We start from the raw sequence: 24481 nt of genomic DNA, 5'->3' as shown, positions 1-24481 counted from the left end.
AAACCTATTTGAATAACCAAATTAAGATCAGGATTTTGCTTAGTAACTATAGAGTTCAAGCAGAAGCAATGAAATGGTCTTAACTATAGCTTAAAAAACGGTATCTGTAAAAGATATCTTTGTCAAGTAAGTCTGAATATTTTGCTTTTACAGTTAAAAAGAGAATTAAATTCTGACTTTTCCATTTCATGTTTAGAGTCTCAAACCCCAAATAAAGTTTCCAAACATTGAATCTGGGTTACTGAGAGATGTTATTCTGATAACGTTGGAATGTTTATGATTCAGGTATTAAGTAAAAGGCTATCTTAACAAAAGGAGAAGGAAGGTAAATGTAGCAGAAGGCAGTCTGTTAACAATAATAGCTTCATTCTTCTAATGCTTTCACATATGCTGGAATCTGGTTATTTCAGCGGCTCTAGGTGATTGGTAGAATAGTTGTTGTTAGACCTACTTTATAGATGGAACAGACTCTGATAAGGAAAGGGACGTCCCCAGAACCTGGGTTAGTGGCAGGTTGGGTCCTGAGCTCAGGCATTCAGAGTCTCCAGAATCAGTGCTCTCGGATGGTGGCCCAGAGTTAGCCTGCTTTTTCATGCAAATGCCCTAGTATACATTCTTTTCAGACAATTGGGTTCAGATCAGAGAGATTTGATAACAATTTGATAAGGTGTGGAATCTTCCTGTGATTAGAGAGAGAGATCTGATAAGGTACAAAACTGAACCATGAAACAGATAACAGTTCTCTCAAAAGGCTGCCTCCAGTTAGAATTCCCCAGCTGGTTCTCTTGCCACATGGTTCCATGTGTTTATTATGTAGCTCACACTCAAAATCACCCCTGGGGCAGGTCGAGCCATTCCAGCATTTTGTAAAAAGTTGTGTGCATGTACTTACACACAAATGAGGAAAAGAGGACTGAAAAGATGGTTCTGTGTAAGTGAAAGGATTCACTTGCTTTTCCCAGTCTTTTTAGGAACAACGGTTTAGTTACATCAAAGGGCTTCTTTTGACTTGTTGTATAATTCGATTCTTGAGTTTTCAGTTGGCTTATTTGAAATTTTGTAAGTTGCAGTTTATAAAATTGGAGGGCTTTGAGAGATCAAGTTTCACCTTGTGGCTTGAGTAATGAGGATACTGAGATGAGGGGTTAGGACTTGCTGAGGTTTTTGTTGCAGACAAGAAAGAGAGAGAGAGAAAGAGAGACAGATCGATCTGGTTGACTTGAAGAGAAAAGAAATTTTCTGATAGGACATTGAGCAGCAGGCAGAAATACTGGGAAGACAGAGACCTAGCTTGAAAAATAAGGGACTAAAACTGATTTGTAGCAACCACAGCCACAGGCAAAATCCTGAGCCACAAGCAGTGCACCGAAGACTTGATTGCTGATCACTGCAAGTCGCGTCTTGCTGTGCCACCACTGCTGACATCTCTATTGCTGCTGCCCCTAGAAATGGGATGGTACTGCTATCATTGCATCTACTTCTAGACTGAAGGTTATTTGGGTCATTACCTCTAGATTGAAGTCTGTGTTGAGAGCATCTGATTGGCAGAGCCAGGTTAAAGGCCCATGTCCCAGGGGACCAGTCTTCCTGTCCTATGGAAGGGTAGAATGCCTTTCTGCAAGGCTAATAAGATAGGAGGCGGGATTTAGACACTAGTAAGCAAAACCAAACCGCACCAAAACATGAGACAGTTATCTGCTATGGAAACATACCCATTTAATGGCTATTTAAGAGATTAGAACTTGAGTTTTCTGACTTTTCTCAGGATGCCAAATTTATAGCTAGTATAGATTTCCTTTTTGAAAAGTGACAGAGCCTCTGTGGTTTTTAAGAGAAAATGAAGTCCTTTGTAGTAAGATTTAATAATTGTAATATTTTAAACAATCAATTTTCCCATCAACATTGTTTTCCTCTAGCTTGAAAACCATTCTCCATCTTCTTATCCTTTGTGACATACAGAAGTCTATTTTTCAGTGGTAAAAAGTGGAGCGAGAGAAAAGGAATGAAAAAAGAGCAAACAGTGTTCATGAAATGCAGAGACTAGAGGTTAGTTGTTACACATATAAGGAAGGCTTGCCAGATTGATGAGGAATAAAACCATTTAGAACTGGAAAATCTTTAGGGCCTTTGTTTTTTAAAGTTATTTTAGGCAATAACCCCATCTTTTTGTTAGAGTTTTTGCTTTCCAGCAATTCCTTTTTACCTTTTAATAATCAAAGCTAATATTTATTGAGAATTATTTTGTCATAGCATCATTACCTATCTCACCTCTTCCTCACAATAACTCTGTGTTAATCTCATTACTATTCTCCTTGCATAGCTGAGAGATCGAACCTTAGATGAAGCAACTAGCATGAGGTTTCACAGTTCATAGATGTGGGACTTGAACTTAAGCATATACACCAGTGAAAGAAGCTTTGCAAATCTTCCTTTAACTTAAGAGAGAAAAAAAGATATGTCGAGAATGCCGTTTGGTGATATTTTAAGAAAACTGCAGAGGAAGGAGAAAGGAAGTGTGCTAGGAAATGGAAAGACTTTTGGGAGCATGTGACTTCTCTACATTAGACTTGTAAATTTGCTCTCGTATCTCTGTTCCAGGACAGCTGGACCAATGTGATCTCTTTCAGTTTAGTGCCTGGTGCATAGTAGGTGCTCAGTAAATATTTGCAAAGAGAATTGATCTCAAGCATCCTCAGGACAGTTTTCTGGGATTAAGATGTCATGCAATCTAGACTGCTGCTCTCATTAAAGAAATCACTTTATCCTTAAAGCCAGGAATTCCATGAAGGTTTATTAATGAATTCAGTGCATTTCACAAACAAAGAAGCTTACTAGGGGTTTTTAGCCTTATAACTGCATATCCTGTAAAAGACTCTCTATGGTTTATCGTGCTTCCTAACTTTCCAACTTCACTTCAGTTAATTTTGTCCCACTGTTTCCTTTTCCTTTTTCTTCCTTGAAAGTATAAAATGGTGTTATTTTTGGCTGTAGTTGAGAGAGAATGGATTGTCCTGGGAAAGGCACAAGGAATCTTCCTTGTAAACTAATATGTAGAACATTTTTGTACAGAAATAGCTAATGAATACCCAAAGCATTCTGTTGCTTGTAGTTTAAATATGGTTTCATTTTTGTTCAGCTCTAGCTAGATTTCTAAGTGTCTTAAAAGTAGAAAACATACTTCTCATTAGATTCATTTAAAACTTTTTCAAGAAAGGAGAATCCTGAGGGTATAGAAACTTTATTTACTTAAATATATCATGTTAAAGAACTTCACAATGTTTCATTTATATGGGGCCAAAGACCACAGATCCACCCCGATTGCTAATTATCGAGATTACAAATAGCTTGTTTCAGAACTTAGGGTGAGACAAAAGAAACATGAAGGAACAAAAGGCCCAGGATAATGAAAAGGATATTGTGAAGAGAAAGGCCTATAGAATTATGATGCAGGTCACATCCTGTGCCTGCATTTAATTGTACCTTTGTATTTAATAATAAAAATGATTACATGCTTAGTGCTAACAGGTGTCCCTGCTTGAGAACTGTAGTATGGATAGGTGACAGCAAATTATTCCAATTCATAAACTTGGAATATTATGCTTTTATTTTGAGTTTCACCAGTCTATACTAGAAGACCTTTTCTGCCAAAATGTACATCAACCCAGGAAGATTTTTAAACTTAGTCCCTGATAAATATACATAAAACAAATGTTAATATTTTAAAGTATAAGTGAAAGAAAAAATCAACTTTGCCAGGCACTTAACACACTGAGGTTATGTTAATACCATAGTCACATTCTAGTACCTTATATTTTATATAAGCTTTGGATGTAATCACAAATTAACAGTGATTTAGGTGGTCTTTCTGTTAGAACTTAATTGCCTTCTTTATGCATTTTCTCTACTTCTTGACTTGAACACTTTCTGTAACTGCCCTGTCTAAAATATAGCCCCTGCCCTAGGAATTTGCTCTCCCTATCCTCTGTTTTTCTCTCTCTTGCCATTATTGCAATAACAATGTTCTTATTAGTCTGTTTGATTTTATCTGTCTCCCCCATTAGAATGAGTTTTCACAGGACAGACACCAAGATAATCTTATTCTCCCTAAATCAGTGGTTCCCTAGTACCTTGACCATCCCTGGCTTGTAATGTGTACTTCCAAAAATATTTGTTACAGGGCTCCGTTAATCTGCCACTTGCTGTCTTAATCATATACCAAAACCCTACTTGCTGCCTTAACTTTATCAGTAGCCTCCTCCCTTTGCTTATGTTTTCACCAAAGATTTTGTGGTAGAAAACATTCTATTTCCATTGTCTGTTGGGTAGCTAGTCAGAGAGATAATAGTCCCGTTGATCTTATGGCCATAGTCGAATGGAGGTTGAAGGGTTGGGGATTGTTCTTAGCTCTTTAAGCCTTGAGCACATTTCCTTTATTTGATCAGCCTCTGAACTGTGATTCATTCATATTTGAATATTTGCTAGGTAGCAAAGGCTTTGCCAGGTTCTGGGGAAGCAAAATTGAAAAAGATGCACTCTGTTCTTTTAGGAATGTATCATCAGAATTGATGTCCCTTAAGTCTGTAACTATGTCTCTTTGGCTGTTCATTATAGAATCAGTTCCTAATACAATCCCTGGCACATTACAGGTGATCAATAAATGAGTGAGTGTAGCATGCAGGTATTTAGAAAATAGCTTGTGCTGTAATAAATGTATGTATAAAGTGCCATGGAAACAGAGGAGGGAAGACCATTGTGTCTAAAAGGAGTCAGGGGAAGTTTCACAAAGGAAGGATTAAAAGTTGAGTTTACTAGATTGGGTAAAGTATACCACGGAGTAAGGACAACATAAGCAAGAAATCAGAGGTGTGGAAGAGCAATATTTTATTTGAGCTTGGGCACTTCGATCAGTCTGGAAATTGAGAATGAATGTGAAGGGGTGGTGAGCATTGAGGCTGTTGGAATCATTACCAATTCCCTTATTCAGGTAACCTATGCACTAAGTAGCTCCTGTGGCACAAATGAATCACCTTTTGTTTATAGTATTTCTATAGAGAAAGGAATTGAGTTCTAAACATACAGTTTTGAGGATAGAACCTGTTTGTAAGTGGGGATTAATGTTAGTAGAAAATTGGCTGCATTGCTTGTATAAGTTATCTATTGCTAAAATTTTTCATACAGATAACCACAAACCTCAATAGCATAAAAATAATTAGGGTTTATTGTACATGCATTGGAATGCTTGTCAGGTGGCTCTTCTGGTGTAGTCTGGGTGGGCAGGGTGATTTTCTGTTCTCCATCGAACTTGCACTCCTCTTTGGAGGTGTTGACTGTCTGTCAGCTGAAGTAGGATGGCTTTAACTCAGGGTGCTCCTCAACATTTGCTATCATCTTCCTCCTGGTACCATTAGGCTAGCCTGGGCATGTCCTTTGCTTGGCATTGACAGAGGGCAAGAACACAAGCAGAAACATACAAGTGCTCTTTTGAGCCTCTGTTTTTGTCACATTTACTGACATTCCATTGACCAAAACAATTTCACATGGCCGAGTCCAGAGTCAGAGTGGCACTGTGAGGACTCACAGCAAAGGGCGTGGTTACAAGGAGGGGTGAAGGATTAGGGCAATTTTTGCAATATACTGTATAGCCCACACAAGCTAATCAAATCAAAGTTTGTGGATCTCACAGAAGCATATGATTTCTGATTTCCTTCATGAAACACTTATCTTTTGGGCTTTATTGATGCCCAGTCTCTTTATGATAGGCTGCGGGAAAGTCAGAGAAGCCAGAAATGGGAAAAGGTTGAAGTGAGATCTTGAAAGGGATAGGTAATTATTAACAATTAGCTATTGCATGCATTGTATAATTTCAGAGGTACCCAGCTCCTCCCTTTTATAGGACATTGCAGCCCAGAGCAGTGCAGTATGTCACCCACAGTCCCCCAACCATGTTAATGACACACCCAAAAGTTGTAACTCAATCATTCTAAGCCCAGAGCCATTCTCCACAATATCTTTTAAGGTACATTTTTCCCTAAACTGCCTCATGTGGCTCTCTGACCCCTGCCACTCCTCGAACAATCACTTTATAAATGGTTTATGTTTGAAAATTGCATTGTTATCACAATTCACCATGAAGAGTAGGTTCTTATTTGAGTTTTTCATTCTAAGTTTATGCATCATACCTTAAAGCAAAATAATCCCTTTATGTGCATGCATGTGAGTACATGTGCATACACACACACGTACACACACATGTGCATGTACACACATGCTCATTCTCTCTCTCATACACACACACACACACACACACACACACACACCCCACATCCCTATTTTGCCCTGCCTTTACCTGTGTATTTCCCATCAGAAAAGGAAATTTTAAATATAGTTGAAATTTTAAATATATTGAATCAGCTTGAGTTTGGTAGGTTAGCCTTTGAATTATCTTTGCCAGACCTCTAAGGGGGAGCCGCCAGAAAGGTCGTTGTGACACTATCAGTCTGAGACAATGAAGCATGGGGTATAAATTTAGTTAGAAATGAGATTAAAGCTTTAGGGAGGTATTGTTTCTTGTAAGCATCATTTTCCCCCTTGCTAGAAGTAGTCAAAGTGATTGCACAAGCCTCAGGTCAGGGCACGGGGATATGGAAGGAAATATTCTCAACATTTCAACAGTGGCAGTTTTAATAGATGAAGTTATGGGCAGGTGCTATTCTGCTTAAGAACCACTTTTTCTAACAAATTAGAGTTTCTATACCGGCAGGTAGATAATCAGATCAATAAGTCTGTGATAAGCATACCATTTAAAAGTATACTGTGTTCAAAGGAAGATTGTATATAGACTGTCAGAGCATCAGAGTCTTAGACCTGAAAAAATAAGAAAATGTCAGATAATTTGTTACCTGGGTTTTTTTCATATTTACTCACCCTTCAGTGATTATTTTTCTTTTTTTGAGCTATTTTGCATGTTAACATAGTTGCCAAACTTTGACTCTGAGGAGAGAGCAATATTGCTGTCTCCAAAATATTTATATTTGAGGCCTATCTTTTAGACAGTTACATTCTAAAATATGTGTGGTCCTACATTTTTCGCTTAAAATAGCTCATATTCTCCTGTGTACAAGGTCATTGAGGATTAAGACAAAGTTTTCTCTGCCACCATCAACCTTCATTCTTTTCGGTGGGTAGATTTTAGATTTTGTTTCTCTAAACAAGGGAAAACAGTTATAGTTCCACCTCTTATGTGCTTCCTCTCCTGTGAGTTGTAAGCTCAGTATGTGCACATATGTAAGATTTCAAGTGCAAAAGAGAACAGAGTAGGAAACAGATTTTCACAGTTCCCGTCTGGGTCCTTGTGTAAGTGCCAATGTAAAGCTATTCAGTGATTAGTGAAAAACAGTATAATGTTGCCTGGCTCTAAGGAAACAGCTTTGAAAATCTGAACTTAATAAGCAGATCAATTAGGTGGGGGTTTGGGATTATTGTATCACATTCCAATGACATGCAGTGTTGTCAAAAAATTTTTTCTCCAGAATAAAAATTACAGGAGGCGTAGAGATACCTTTTAAAATGTCAGGAAAGAGGGTTGGGGAAATTAGTTAGGAATAATGAAAATATATTATGTATATCTCAGGAAGCATATACTGCGAGCATCTGGGTATCTCAGGGTAAAGGGTAGATTTAATGTGGGTAGGGGAGGAGGTTTACCCTGTATCCAAGGAGGTAAATGGATTAAGCTGAATGACTGGGAAGAAGAGGATTGCTGGGTGGAGGTGTGAGGTCCAGGGCTCAGGGGTACATCAGATTACTTGCTCCTCAAGTTTTGGGAGCTAATAATAGCTGTGCTTGCATTTCCCTGCAAAGCCAGGGATACCTTCTGGGATAAGTCCCGAGGGAATCACTCATAACTATTTCTGCTTCTCTTATTCAACATAAATATATTCAACATAAATATAAGGCCTAGTTTGGGGTTAAATTCAGATTTTACACATTTCTGTCTCTGTCACATTTCTTGCTACCAACTTACTGAAGTCTGAAATTTCTTTAACAATAGACAAAATATCCCATCCCGTAGTTAGAAATAGAATTTCAATACCTGTTTGTTTAACACAGTGAATGGAATTAGGCCAAACTCAACACTAATTGGAAACTTATTCTGTACCTGATAATAATGAGAAAAAAACAAAGCCAAGTAAGACTTCCTGACTTCTCTTGAGACATGGGAATTGAACAGTAACTACAATGAGATGTAAGTTTCATGAGGGCAGAGATCACCCTGTATCTTTCTCAGATATTTTCCCTGCATTTGTCACAGTGCCTGTCTCATAACAAAGCATTTTTATTTTTGTAAGTGGATGGACACATGGATGATTATAGTATCATAAAGACAATTTTAAAAGGTGTGTACAAGGTGAAATGTTGACCCAGAGGAAGCAGTGAATAATTTTGCCCTGGAGGGAGATAGATAAAGGGAGACATTCTGCATCCCTCCAGGAGATGCAGAGCTGGACATTTGAACCAGATCATGAGAGATGAATAGAGGTATCTCAGAACTTCCAGAATGGTATCCAGCAGAAGAATATGTATGTGGAAAGGCAAGGTGGGAAATAACATGAATGTTCAGGAAGCTGCAAATAATTTCACAATTCTAGGTGTTATGAGCCAGAGCAGACAAGAATCATATCATGAATGGCCTTTGTGTGTAAGTTACATCTCGGATTTGAGTCAAGACGTGTGCTGCTTGGAATTGGGGAGTGGATATAGAAAAACAAGGGCCACAGGAATTTGTTTCCACCTCACATTTTTAACTGAAGTTAACCTTGCTTACCTACAATCATATTTGGATTTAGATGCTAACTAGGGAACATTTCTTAGTATGGAAGCAACAGAGCTTGATGAACTATACCTATACTGCTCCAATGAGATTTTATATTTTAAACATGTATTAAAAGAAAATTTTATCTTTTTAAAGTCACCTTAGAGTCAGATGAATATGCAACTACTTTCTAAAGGAATTATCATTTCATAAATGGAGTTTCTGCCTAGTTCCTTTAAACAGTGACTTCATTTAGGATTTAAAATATTTCGTTTACGCATGGCTTTCCAGAGGCATCAAGGCACACCTGAATGGGTGAGAGTTTCTCTCTGTCGAAGCATGACTTGAATTTCTTGTACTACCAGATACGTGCCTTTGTGGGGCAGGGTGTTCCCTTGTGAGATATATAAATCAACCAGAAAGATTGGGTAGGACAGGTACTGTGTTATTTTCTTAGTTTAAGGAGGTCTATAATGAAAATTTTATTTAGTTTCTTTGGACTGTTTTCATGCATTTAGTTTTATAAAATGTATTCCAATTTTAAGCAAAGAACCCTACATTAATAAAAATTGATTTCTTAAACTTAACTTTAAATATGCTTATGATTTTAAGCAGCTTTAGGATCATGTTTAGTTGAAACTATGGAATTGCTACCCTTGCCACTTACAGTTCAGTCACTGCTATTGTTGTTTTTTCTTATCCTACTTTCATTCTATTAATTGTTAGATAAAATAACTCCTTATTTTGCATGTTCAGGTTTAACGTATGTTCTCCGCTTGATAGAGCATTTAATTTTGGGGGGAATGGTTCTTAGCCGATTGTATTAGTTCAGTGGTTTTAGAATAAGATGTTTGTGGGGAGGGGCAGCAGAATCTTCAGTCATTGATTCTCTCTTTATAACTTTGCCCTTTTAGCTGGAACAGATTACTTCTGTAGTGCTGCTAGCCCTGCACAGACTGAATCACAAGGAAGAAACTTTACATAAACCATTTATACTAAATGTTTGGTATGCTGGCAACATAAATCAACAACAATATCCATTACAAATTCATCCCTTTATCAGTATTATCTTGATAGAACTGATCCCGATGTGTGGGAATTTGAACCCTGCTTCAATACATCTAGCCCTGGATAATTAATTATTCAGGGCACAGAGAACCTGGCCCCTGCAATGTAGAGTAATTCTTCCTGGTCAGCGTTAACTCCACTGGCAATAATAAATAGAAAAAGTCTCTAGTGATGCCAGTATTTTAAAGTGATTAATCATCTTTCCCCCCTTCTCCTCCCCCTTAGTTTTCTTTAACTAGGATTTTTCAGCAATAAATCTTTAACAATACAGGTAGGAATTGTTCTGTAATTAAATTTTGCCCTACTTAATTTCTTACCTTTTATGTGTGATTAAAAAAAAATGTTACATTTTAAGGAGCCCTGATCAAAATTCAAACCAAGAAAAATCCTTCTACAGAATACTGAGAAATGCTCTATGGAAGATTAAGCTCTTGATTTTGAATATTAGATAGAGCACATACACATAAAAATACTCATAAAAATTGTTCATCAACACCAGTTGGGGTGTCAGATATTCTAAAGTTTTCAATTGCTTCACTTTCATGCTTACGATTTGTCTGTATTAGGAAAAGTCTGACATATACATATGTTCCAACACTGAGAGAATAATTACTTATTTCTTAACTTTCAGATAATTGATGTCAGCTCTGTAAGAAAGGGATATTTTCACTCTTTTTATCATATATGAAATGCACTTGCTGAAGCGGCAGGTAGATGCCTGCCTGAGAATGACCGTGTACTTTTAAATCGTGCCCTGTCGAGCTGCCCAGCCATCATGTATATCCTGGGTGACAGGGACAGATGTGACATATCTGTTGTGACACACTTCTGTACCACCAGTCTGTGGCTCGAGGTGACTCCTGTCCCTCCCCTGATGCTTTCCCCGCTGCAGGACAACATAACGATGCACGGATGAACCTTGCCATTGCTCTGACTGCTGCCAGGTATGGGGCTGCCACAGCCAATTACATGGAGGTAGTGAGCTTGCTCAAGAAGACAGACCCCCAGACAGGGAAAGTGCGTGTGAGCGGCGCACGGTGCAAGGATGTCCTCACAGGTATGCCAGGTCTCTGGGAGGGAGGTATTTCGTAGTATCTTGCCTAGCTTATATCATGACTGAATTATAATTTTTCTGTCACTTCTCTTTCATTTAAGCCACGCTTCAGAGTCATATTAATTATATTCCTTATTGTCAGCAATGACTGGTTTAACATGAAAATTTCCCTTGTGGGACTTGGCAATTTTTCCCCTTTGTATTATAATTGTAATAATGATAATGATAATAATAAAATGCCCACCAAATTCCCACAGCTATGAATGCATTCTGTTTTCTTTACAAAAACATGTTATTAATAAAATTAAATAAACGTGCCAAGTTTCAAAGTTCATTTTTGTGACACAGGCATTGCATTTACACATTGTTAAAGTCAATCATCTTTGACTTTAGATTTTTATTCTTGCCCTGGTTGTAACGCCATGTAGGTAGGCAGTTTCAAAATTATATTGTTTCTTGAACAAAAGCTCTGTGATACACGTTTTCTCACAGCAATGCTGCTTACACATTTGAGTTCTCAGGAGAAAGCGGCTTATTTACTCATTCTGCTTTTTCACATTTGGTGCTTTGAGGCTGGGCACTTACAAGATAGACTAAAAACCGTAATGAGAAAGTGGAATGTTTTTTTTTTTCTTCAATTCAGACTTGTTTTTGGTAAATCCACTCATATGTGAACCTTTTGTTTGTCTCTTCAGTAACTGGGGCTGCTCAGGTCACTTAGTGTGGCATGTAGTATACTTCACCATGTGTTAAGTTCATAGATGAATTAGTAATCCACAGCATCAGTGAACAGAGAAACAAATTCGGTATTTGATGGATGCTGCTTTCTTTCACAGGGCAGGAATTTGATGTGAGAGCCAAATGTGTTATCAATGCCACAGGACCTTTCACGGACTCTGTGCGCAAAATGGATGATAAGGACGCTGCAGCTATCTGCCAGCCAAGTGCTGGTGTTCATATTGTGATGCCTGGTTATTACAGGTAACTGTCTTCCAATGTGGCAGTTGTCACCCAAGAAAGAGGGTCAGGAGAGACTGTGGTTAATTTCTTCTTCTAGCATAACAATAGATGGTCTAACTTGCTGTTCAAAATCAGGAGAAATAAGTAAAGGAACTCTTCTAAAACACAAAATACAAACCAGACTTGGGAAATCCTTAGCCATTTATGGCAATACTCGTTTCTAAGGGTTAATGTTTTGGGGTCTTTCTGTTTTTCTTTGTTCAATGTAGTCACCTTCAGAGACTAAGCATTGGTATTTTTAAATTAAACTTAAGTCGTTAACAAAATTAATTTTGCAAAAATTTTTATAAAGGACATATTTTAGTTAAAACAGTAAGACATTTATTTTGCAGAATACCCAAATTTCCTTATGAAGAATCTGAAGGCATGGGCTATCCAGGTATTCTTAGGTTTATAACTTTTGAAATAGATTTTTAAAAATATTGTAGCAAGTAAAAACCAGATAAAATATCTAACCTATCAAATTAACAAAGACAATTGAGGATGAAGATATGGGTAGCAGTAGAGATGAAATAAGAATAGCTATTAAATGAAAATCATTTAAGCTGGGTGATGGGAACATGGAGGGTCATTAAACTCTGTTTATATATGTTTGAAATTTTTAATAAATTACAAAAGAAATGTGGTTCTGGCTAAAAAATAATTACCCATAATGTACATTTCAAGATATTTATAGAAAAAATTCATATGGCCATGCTAAGAGTATAGAGCATGTGTACTGCTTTTATTTCCATATGTAGTAAATATAGTAGGCAAAATAGTAATTCTTTATGAAATAATGACATGTGCAACAGTATTCATTATGGCATTGTTCATAGTTGAGAAATATTAGAAGCTACTTCAGTTCCTCACCTTAGGGTAATAGATATATAAATAATGGCATAACTACTCAAGGGAATATTATATATTCATTGAGAATTATAATTATAAATAATTTTAATGTCCTAGGAAAACACCAAAGATACTTGTTAATTTACAGTATAGGACTTGATATTTTATGTGCTTTAGGTTCTAACAATGTATACAGAAAAAGACTAGAAGGAAATATGTTAAATGTGAGCAGTGATTATTTCTAGATAATATGATTATGGGTGAGAGTTACATGTTAAACATGGGGTTCCTTCCATGTTTTAAGAATTTTCCATAAATGGAATATACAGCTTTTAATATTTGATAAGATGGATGTTTAGAAACTATGATATTTTGTTTAATACTTGTATTCTTCTGTAATGCTATCCTGCTATGCTATAGGTCATGCTGCCTTTTTAGTTGTTGGTTGTCCAGAAACTAAATCTTCCTGAAGTCTCCAAGATGCACCTAATTGGCACCAGATACACTTCTGAGAAATTCATTAAAGAGAATTTCTTATCCACCAACTTCCAAGGTTTCCTTTTCATTTTCAAAAAGCCTATATGAGAGAAACAGATAGTCCTTAGGATTTTTACTGTGGACTAGAGACATCAAGGTCTGAAGTCACCACTGCATAAGATAATCGAAATTTATGCAGTGGTACCTAATTGAGTTTTTGAAACTGTTAACCAGAAGCTTAGTTCAAATGAAAAGGAGAAAAATAACTATATGTAAATGTCCCATGTGTTTCTTGTATATAGAGTTTTCAACATTAGTTCCAGATGCATTTGTATATGCCTTTGTGTTCAATTAAAAATATCTAAGGTCAGTTAGTTTTATGAATTTTTGTTTTTGAACATCTCTAAGAATGGAGTGCAGATGTAATCATCATAAGTCTTATATTTGTTTAGATTTGAATAGATTCAACATATTCTTATGTGTTTTGTGCCTTATGTTTTCTTCACTGTCGTCCCATGATGTCAGAAGACACATGTTATTCCCCACAGGCCTTATGTTAATTCTGTCACTAAATAATTACATCCTTTGGGACAAGCCATTTTACTTTGTGAACCTTAGTTTTTCCATCATTAAAATGGGAAAACATTCTGCTCTTTCAGAGTGCTGAGACAGAGAGATTGTACATAGAATTAAAGTGATACCTTGCTATGGGATTTCTGGGGTTTCTTCAATCACTTTTCCTTGGGCTAACTGTGTGGCCTGCACAAGCTACTTCTTTCAGCTTCTGATTCCTTATATCTTTTTTTTTATTGAGATGAAGTTTTGCTGTGCTGCCCAGGCTGGAGTGCAGTGGTGCCATCTCAGCCCCTTGCAACCTCTGTCTCCCGAATTCAAGTGATTCTTCTGCCTCAGCCTCCTGAGTAGCTGGGATTACAGGCACATGCCACTACACCCAGCTAATTTTTGTCTTTCTGGTAGAGACGGTTTCGCCATGTTGGCCAGGTTGGTGTCAAACTCTTGGCCTCAAATGATCTGACCACCCTGGCCTCCCAGAATGCTAGGATTACAGGCATGAGCCACCATGCCCAGCCTAGAATAAATAACATTTATAAATCAATTATATTTTAATGTACTAGCAGCGAGAAATAGAAAATCAAAATTTAACATACAATATAATCTAAAAGAGTATAATGGTTATGAAATACTAAGGAATAAAGTTGGCAAAAGAGGCACAAGACTGAAATCTATAAATGTCCATCTCCCAAAGTGCTGGGAATACAGGCATGAGCCAATGTGCCTGGCCCCTTATATCTTGATAATACCTAACTAGTATAAGGCTTGACAATGATCCTTTGATTATTTTTTCTATGTTTTATAGACTGCTGTATCCCCAGCTCTTGGTACAGTGTCTGGCATGTAGTAATGCCCAGTAAATATTTTTTGAATAATCTTACTAAAATTTTATGCTAACTTGCTTATATTGAGATTGTTGCTTTATTTATATTACAATTTTGATATAATGTTTATGAGATTTTTTTAATATAGAGAATTTAAAATATTAAAATAAAACATGATTCTTCAACTTACTGCCCAGATAATCCCGGCAGACAAAAATAAATAAATAATTTAAGTACATAACTAGAAATTTCCATCACCATAGAAAAAATAGATGAAAATGAAAATTGAAAGTCTGCCTTTTATTCCCCCTACCTCTTATCCCCTCCCCTGGTTCTTCTCTGGTAATTAATAAGCTTTCTTCCAATTCCTTCCATAAAATTATGTTTTTACAAGCACAAATGTATATCCTGTTAGACATTTTGTGTGAAAGTAGTCATGTTACATATATTGTTCTATACTATGCTTTAATAATAGGGTAGATTGGTGTCTTTTAAGAATATAGGTATATATTACCCAGATGTAATATTTTAAAAACAGAATGCCTTTCTTTTTTTTTTTTCCTTCATCTTTATTTTTGTCTTCATTTCATTGTTTATCCAGTCAGCAGAATGCCTTTCTTAATCCTAAAAATTCAGCATTAGTTTCAGGTCTCCTGAAGCATGAAGGTGTTAGTTACAGCTAGGTTTGTCTCAGACTGAGATGCAGTAAGTGATCTCATTCTATTTTGGGAGAAATTAATATCCCCATTTTTAGCACTGTGAGCTATAACCACTACACATTCTGTTGGAAGCTTTAAAGGAATGGTCTACAGCCTAGTTCCCATTCAGGCTCTCTTGCAGATGAGTCCCTTCTCTTTGGATTGTGTCCTAGATTAAGGGTTCATTCCCTCATTCAGTACCGACCTTGAGGCAACTGTACTTCTGGCATTCCATAGGGGTGGTTTTCCTCTTTCTGTTAGGTTATTCTCTTAGGTGATATTAGGAGATCCCAAACTGAAATCACTCTCTGGTATCATCAGTCAATCACACTTAGCAGCTGTTCCTCAGTGGTTTTGACTAAGTCTTCAGGGATGAACCCAAGCTTCTGGGGCTGCCCCACAAGTGGCTGATGATAATTTAAGACCAAGCATGTTTCAGTTAGAACCTGATCCATTTGGAAATGCAGTAAGTTCAGTAACCATTGATTTATTGTGTGTAGGCTGGTAAAGGAAGAGTAAAGAACCATGTGTGCAGTGTATCTTCTTGAGCTATTTTCAGAAGTATCTGTATAGCATTTGTTAATTTTGTTGTAACCTTAACTAATGTTCTGCTTGTGGAATTGTCTTACACCATGATAGCAGCTTTCTGGGGGAAGAGGGGAAGAAGGAAAAATTGTTTTAATTTCGGAAAATGTAACACAAATTATTTTTAAAGCCGCTCTTTATATTAAGAACAAATCTGGAATTTCCCTGAGAGTTATGGCCCTTCCAAAAAAAGCAATAATGTACCAAATGACTGAAATACGTGAAAATAATCATCTCTGTGTAGCCTACTGATGCTTTTTACTACTGACAAGAGGTCAAGTTTTTTCTATAATGTGTGTACATACTGTTAACTCTAACACTTATTGCTAAGTAGTTAACAATAAATTGATTTCAGTTTAACTAAGGGCACTTCAGGAAAGTGGTGGTCTGCATGAGAAAAATGTTCATGTAATCCTAGACACACACATAAATTAACAGCAAACTTTTCCTCCTCATGTCAAATAAGTCATATGTATCGAAAAAAGACCTTTGCCTTGCTGCATTGCGTATACTATCACTATAGTTGATATCCATTCTCAAACTTTAGTGTGAACTTGCAAAATTAATTCTTCATGAGAAAACAAACTTTTCCCTAAGGGAGAGTATGAATTAGGTAATTTAGAACTGATGAAAGATATTTCCAAGTGGATTCTTAAATTTTTATACCATTCATTAATAGCTTTGTCTTCCCTCTGTGCTTGTTAATTTTATGTTTGTCACATATGTCTTCACTTAAGCAGTTGATTCTCTACAGGTTCCAGTTACGTGTGTGTTGGTAACCATCACATTCACCTTTTAAACTACTTTATTGCATTGAAAGTTTTTAAAGGATTCAGTAGTTGTGCTTTTCTAACGGTATTTCCTATTTAGGTTGCTGAATATTATAATTTTATGATTAAATTTATCAGGTTTATTATTTTAGACACATCATATGATGCCTGTTTTATGATATAGTCATATAAAATATGTCAGCATATAATTTATCAAGTGTTAGAATATGGAATGTATTCTTTTGTTTCAATATAGTTCTTTTTATCAAATAGAATGCTTGAACTCTGAGTGAGTTCATTTCTAATCCCAAAGTGACTAATGTAATCTAAGGGCATATCAACTCGGGATCAAAAAATGTACTTACAAAACACATGATTAACTATTTTTTTCTAAGATTTTTAGAGTTTTATGATAAATGCAAAGAAAAAAATAATTATATTTAGAGAACAAAATTACTTGATATTTGTAGTTTTTAATATATTAGAGTAAAGATAAAATTATTTTCTTTAAGAAACCCTGAGTGAAGGTGGGACTCTGAGCTGAGGTTTAAATGATTGGAAGACTTCCGCAGTGCTTTCTGGATTTGCTACGTAGAAGGAATTTCTACCCACTCTCTTCGATTGTGTCTCAAATAGGCTTTGAACAGTGACTTCTTTCTGCTAAGGCTGCGTAGACATGACAAGCATTTCATGCAGACAAGGGTTTTTTGAAGAAAAAGACTCATATTCCTTGTGGTTTAAATAAAGGAGATGCATTAGCTAAACTGTTCCTTTTTTTATATGAGATATTATTATTATTTACACAGACTCTCATTTTTACACATTAGGATAAATCTTTTTTAAAAAATAATTTTAAGGGAATGATGATAAAGATAAATATCTAACTGTATACCCTTTTAACTTTATGTGTAAGAGGAATTTCTTGAAATTTGTTCAAACCAAATAGAATTACGTTTTTTACTTAAGAAATAATGTTAATAAAAGGTAAAAATGTTTATAGAAAATATCTGTAACACTGGTTTGATACAAGAATCCAGTCCAACTGGAGCAGATATCTGAAGATTGGTAGTGTTCTGTTTGAATAGGACACTTTAAGATTCATCTCACTCTTTTAACAACATCTCCAGATTTCTTCAAATGGCTAAGGAACAAAATAAAACATCAATCTTTAGTGATTTAAAAACAAAGTAATGGGTTTTGTTAATGTTTGTTTATAGTGGCCTGTTCTTTCAAATAGGTTTTATTATTTGATTTTAGAATAGTAAATGTCAGTAAAAATTTTTGACTATAATTTTGGGAGATTTCATATAGTCTGTCAGTAGAGGCAGCATTGTACCTTGATTTAGCATAGTGCACTACTAGTGTCTTCTATTTGAAAAATTTTCATTGCTAAGTGTTCCTCTCCTTTTTGACCTTATCTTAGGACATTGTTATATAGGGAGTAGTAAAAAATGGAGCTCTTTTCTTCTAGATGTACTTCTTGAGATTTTTGTAACCTCGAAATAAAGTAAGAAAACTCATATTTGGTGAAGTGGCACAAGTTCATCTAGGCATAAAGTAGTAAAGAACTTTGTGATTACATTTTAGTTTCTAGAAAGTTAGACCCTTCACTTTCTCATGTACTTCTGATAATTTCTATTGAAAGATCAAATGTCAGATGTCCTGGGAAAATACTTTTGCTAGTCTTGAAAAAAGGTTGAAGATGTGTCCTTAATTTACCATTATAAAAGTAATTATAGACATTTATCCTGCTGACGTTATCTGATGTGAATGGTCCAAGGAGTATGAAACGAAAACAGTTGGAAGTTGAAGCCCACTTTCTTAGTTAGCCTTGCATTGTTGAAGTGGGGAGGGCAGGGGTAGCTACTGTGGAATGTTATTATGATCACATTTGTTTGATCCTGTTTTGTTACCAAAGTTCTTTTTTTCTTTTAGGAGTTCCTAGATTAGGGTGGGGGAAGTACAAGTAATAGTTCTTATCTTTCTTGTTTGCTTATTTGAGAATTAGTGAATAAACAGTTTTTAGAATGCAGATTAATGTTAAACTTCTGAAAATTTCAGAAATAAATAACCCTTCTTTGTACCTCAGCCCAGAGAGCATGGGACTTCTTGACCCAGCGACCAGTGACGGGCGAGTTATTTTCTTCTTACCCTGGCAAAAGATGACGATCGCTGGCACTACTGATACTCCAACTGATGTTACACACCATCCAATTCCTTCAGAAGAAGATATCAACTTCATTTTGAATGAAGTGCGTAATTACCTGAGTTGTGATGTTGAAGGTAACTTAAGCATTCCTTTAAGTTTGTGTCTGTGTGTTCACATCTCCCAAGCCATTCCAGCTCTCACTGGATAACTGCTATGTCTCCAGTCTGACTCATCTTCACACTTGGCCTCCTGTGCCTCTTAGAACATTTGTGAGGGCTAAATTCTAACATAATGGGAAGAAATTGCCTTTTCTCCTCTACTTTCTATACTCACATGAAACTCATGCAGTCCTTTTCTGATAATTTCTAATGGCAAGATCAGAGTAGATCCCTCTAGCTCTGAACACTCATGTGCTTCTAGAAAAGGATGAAATGTGTACATCATGGTTTAATTTCTACAACTTGGGAAGGTCTAATTTACAGGTGCAGGATATCAATAGGAAATAATTAAGCAAATAAACAAAAGGCTGGAACTGTATTTGTAAGATGCTTAATGGCCTGATACTACATGGAAAGTATAGTGCTGACCAGTGGGTTTAGCAAAAAAGGATAAGTTGCTTATTTTAATGGAAAAAGCCAAAATTTAATTTTTTCTTCTTCTTGAAAGTATTTCAAGTAAGAAGAGGAAAAAAAAGCATTTCCTCACGCCTGTAATCCCAGCACTTTGGGAGGTGGATCACGAGGTCAAGAGATTGAGACCATCCTGGTCAACATGGTGAAACCCCATCTCTACTAAAAATACAAAAAAATTAGCTGGGCATGGTGGCGCGTGCCTGTAATCCCAGCTACTCAGGAGGCTGAGGCAGGAGAATTGCCTGAACCCAGGAGGCGGAGGTTGCGGTGAGCCGAGATCACGCCATTGCACTCCAGCCTGGGTAACAAGAGCGAAACTCCGTCTCAAAAAAAAAAAAAGGCATTTCAACTTGACTATCAGAGCATTTTTTTTGGTGATTTATATAGATTTTTTTTTGGTTTATTTGTTTTTCATTCAGGCCAGTCTCAGAAATTCCCCAGCACTGTGCTTCTACGTTTCCTCTCTCAGTTGAGTCTCATTATGCATCTAGTCACTCAGACTAGAAGTGGTGTGCTTATTTTTTGTGTCCTTTCTTTTCCCATATCCAGTCTAATGTCTATCTATGCTTACTCTGAATACCAGGCAAATCCCTTAGCCACTTCATTGCCCTGGTTCACATCCGTGCCATTTCTCACTTGAACAGTTATACTGGTCACCCAATGGCCTCCTTAGGTCAGGTCTCTCTCCCTGTTCAGTCTAATTCTTCTACCAGAGCTTACTTTCTAAAACACAATTCTGATCATCACCCTTTGGATATCTTCTCATTGACTTTAGGAAAAATACTAAATTCTCTTGCATGAAACATAAGACTTTTTTTTTTGTGTGTGTGATAGAGTCTTACTCTGTCACCCAGGCTGGAGTGCAGTGGTGTGATCTCAGCTCACTGCAACCTCTGCCTATCAGGTTCAAACAATTCTCTTGCCTCAGCCTCCTAAGTAGCTGGAACTATAGGTGCCCACCACCATGCCCAACTACTTTTTTTTTTTGTATTTTTAGTAGAGACAGGGTTTCACTATATTGGCCAGGGTGGTCTTGAACTCCTGACCTCGTGATCTGCCTGCCTCAGCCTTCCAAAGTGCTAGGATTACAGGCGTGAGCCACTGCGCCCAGCTGAAACATAAGGCTTTTTACAACTTGCCTTTGCGTATTTATATTCAACTACTCCCCATCCCTGCATTCTGTGGTCTAATCATGTTTTATTAGGTTGAATGTTGTCTTATTAGGTTTCATGTCTTATTAGGTTAAACCTTCATATCTTATTTAGGTTGAAGCTTTGCTCTGGGACACCCTTTCCCCAACTCCTCATCTTGGCAAAATTTTTATACTTGAGAAACCACCTATCCTTTGTATTCATGTGGGATGTTGGTCATACCACTTGTATATCACAACATTATATTATAGATGTATTCTCACTTGAAGTTCCTTGACGGTGAGGAATTTTTATTTGTATTTAGCTACAAATCTTGATATCTTACTGGTATGCTACTCATGATTGTTTTGAATTAAAATAAGTCAGTTATAGATCCAGCGTTTTTGATACAGTAGCAGTTTGAAAATCTATATTAAAGTGTACAAGTTTATAATTAAAAATAATCCTCATATATTTATATCAGAAATCTTCTTATAATCTTGACATTCAAAAGCTCTATTTTAGTCTGAATGCAACTCACTAGCAGCTATGTATCCTTTTTCCCTAAAGGAATTTTTTTTTTCGTTATGTGATCATGCATTTGTAAACAAAACAAACTGCTTCAAAAATGGTTCAGGTGACTCCTAGTTTAATTGACTAATCCTACTGCATAGTATTAGTTGCTTTCGATCTAAAGTAATGGATATAATTTCATTCTTAATAGACTCTCTTTGGATATCTATAATAGTAGTATAAAATATACTAAATATATATAATTGAAATCCATGTGTGGTTAAGGTTTACACTCACATACACACTCATAGTGGTATTTGAAAAATAATTTGACTTGTTTAACATCCATGTTTAAATACTGAAACTGTATTACAGTTTTAGCTTGGTACCTTTTTTTTTTTCATTTAGTTTTCTAGGAGGAGCTTCAACATTGGATTATGATTATATTTTAATATATTTATTAATATTAATAATCTTGCTTCATTTCTCATTTACCTGTATATAGTATTTGTTAAAAGTGAGTTTATATCTGGGCCTGAAGATCAGGAAGTTTAGATTGTTGGAGCAAGATATAAATTAATTCAAGAGCAGAGAACTCAATGTTGACAGTTTCCAAAATCTTAAAGTTCAAATGCAGCAAGGATGAGAAATGTAACTCCTTATCCTGCTAAGAAGCTGGATGTGCTGGAAGCAGGTGTGGGTTCCAGAAGGCTGCCGTGCCCATATTGTAGGTGGGGATCTCTACCTGCAAAATGAGTGTGGGGCTTTAATGGAGACTGGATCACTTATGTTTTACCTATAAATACATGGAAGACTTGGCATACCTGGTTGGTCCATAAAAGTCTTTTCAATTAACATACCATTTTGTAGTCAGTGAATTGGTGAAACTAACAAACAGTTATTGTTAGTTCTGATGTTTGATAAGAGTGGTTGGAATTAATATCTAAACATTGCAAATCAGGTCTTTTTCCTGGTGATCTGGGGACATCTTGAGATTAAGAGTCCTCCAGAGTAAAAGCAGAAATGGCAGCACTTTTCTAGACTTTATTGATTTCCCTGTGTGCAGCACTTGTCACACCTTTCCTTAAAAAAATAATTAACAGTGATTCTTCATAGCTTCTTTTCATTCTTGTTTCTAATTGACTGAGGGACTCATATTTGAGGAATTACCCTTGGTCTTAATAAAGAGTATCAATTAGCTGAAGTATGTCTATATCTTAAAGCGAGACCAGTCAAATCCATGTTTTTTTCCTCAAGGAATTTCGGTGAAAGCTGCTATTCTCTTCTAGACTGATGAAATGTGAAAAAGCAGCTCAGCTTGAGGTACCATTCCATTATTCCATTACATGCTATTGCTAAACATATCTTAATAGTTACAGTTATGTGCTTTATTTTTTAAAACTTTTCCTATTATCGAGCACTTCTTATGTGAGACACTGCTAAGCAAGCATATTACCGGTTAGATCTTTGACTCCTCGTTAACAACCTTATGAGGTTGATTTAATAATTCCCACTTTCTAGTTGAAAAAACTGAGGCCCTGCGAAATTAGGCTTTTTGCCTATAGCTAGTTAGTATTGGAGCCATTAGTACTCAAGTTGAGTATAAGTAAGTTTGGTTCTAATACTTGTGCTTCTAAATATTGTGCAGTACTCTGATAGTTGATTTTGGGTTTCTTGATGTGACATTATTGGGCATTAGGGAGTGGTAAGCTTATCAGTTCATTTCATGGAAGCTGCTAGATACCTTTAGCATGGCAATGACCTTTGCTCTCGACTGTCCTTATTTGGATTTGAATGTTAAACTAGAGGAGGTTTCCTATCTCATAACTAATCCCTTGGGCCAACCAGTCTTCTTTACAGATTTAAAAAATAAAGTTTGATTTAGATCCTAGCGCAATAGTTTTGAAATGTTTTATATTCACTAGGGTTGAAATCATCATTCTAAAAGGATTTATTAAACGGATAAGTAAAATTCCAACAGCAGTTTCTGAGCCTCCCCAAATGGCTATATCCTTAAGGAAAAAAAAAGTGTCAAATCTTAACACTCCGTGCTATTCACAGCAGCTGCCACACTTCTGCAAAATGCGTCGGAACAATTCTGAAAAGCATTTTGCCTGTTGGGATAAGACCATGTCTTCTTTTACAATTTAGAAAGCTTTCCATTCACAGGCTGAATTTTCTAGATTACTTGTTTGTTCTTTTCTGAAATGGGTAATTGATAGTTCTGCGTTTCGTATTGAGTTAGGAAGAAAAATGATCTTTTGAAAAATGTATCATTAAGTCTGCTGTGTAGAGGTTAATCAGAAGGATGCAGTGACAAAACTAAGCTATGACTTAACAGAATTGAGAGAGACAGAAGATTTGCTGAGTGCTTTATCCATGTAGTTTTTCCTGGAGTGCTTCTTTAGGCAGCTTCTCTACTTGTACACAGGTTTTCACATAGGCAATTAGTAGTGTTTATAGATTGCCTGTTATTCAATTAACAACTGAGCTGGCCATATCAACTCACTGCAGACCTGCCTTTTCACTGCCAGAGATTGTACCAGGGTTATCAACTTACACAGGCTTGGATGTCTTCCAGCTGTTTAATTATAGTGTCACACGCTTTGCTTTTTCTAGTTTCATTAGTTTATAAATGTAATATGGTATCTTATTTCTGTGATTAACACTTCATTTCAGCAGGTTAAACATGCTGGTAGAGATGTATTGATTTCTGACACTATTTCCCCTGTGTTCGTTTAGATATTTTCACGTCTTTTATTGATTCTTTTTTGAAAGTGGCAAATGTGGGGAAAAAAAAAACACACCCCAAAACGTATGTCTAAATAACTAATATGAAGCTAAACCGCACATTTAGCTCTTAATTGTCACTTCTTGTGGGCTTTATTTTCTATTAATTTTTAAAACAAACGCTTATCTTGCCAAGTATAAGAGTAAAAATACTTAATTTTTTCAACTGTGAAAATTGTCTGTTCAACTATACTATTTATATTTTACCTTTCATATATGATATATACTAAAACCTGAATGAGTTATTTATCAGGAATGTAATACAAATGATTCTTAAACATAATGGTAAGAGTATTTTACTTTCTCACTACCTTTTGAAAATATTGCCAAGTACTTTTATAGTTGTCACTTAAAAAATTAACTGAGTGCCCTCTAGGTAAGACAGTCTAATAAGTGGTCTTTAATGATGGATTTTTCTCAACTTTATTTAATAGTAGTATTTTTTTCTTTCATCTTGTTTTATTTAAAGTATTCATGTAATTTGGAAGGGAATATTCAGTTGTTCAACATATAGTCATTAGAAACCTATATGAAGCCTAGCGTATTATCTCAGAG

The 24481-nt window shown here is 36.1% G+C and overlaps 1 protein-coding gene across 4 annotated transcripts in view; it reads left to right on the top strand.

Annotated features, from left to right (window-relative positions):
* The window catches only part of GPD2 (glycerol-3-phosphate dehydrogenase 2), a 148863-nt gene that overhangs the window by 102140 nt on the left and 22242 nt on the right, over positions 1-24481 (top strand). For all 4 annotated transcript variants that reach the window (XM_012454904.2, XM_012454906.3, XM_012454903.2 and 1 more), the window contains exons 7-9: positions 10773-10937; positions 11771-11915; positions 18802-18995. In XM_012454904.2, the coding sequence (XP_012310327.1) occupies positions 10773-10937; positions 11771-11915; positions 18802-18995 (504 nt within the window). The remainder of the gene's footprint in view (positions 1-10772; positions 10938-11770; positions 11916-18801; positions 18996-24481) is intronic.

Source organism: Aotus nancymaae, unplaced genomic scaffold (assembly GCF_030222135.1).
Source record: "Aotus nancymaae isolate 86718 unplaced genomic scaffold, 86718_ANA_hifiasm-v0.15.2.pri h1tg000029l, whole genome shotgun sequence".
NCBI lineage: Eukaryota > Metazoa > Chordata > Mammalia > Primates > Aotidae > Aotus > Aotus nancymaae.
This window is presented reverse-complemented; position numbering and strand designations above follow the sequence as displayed.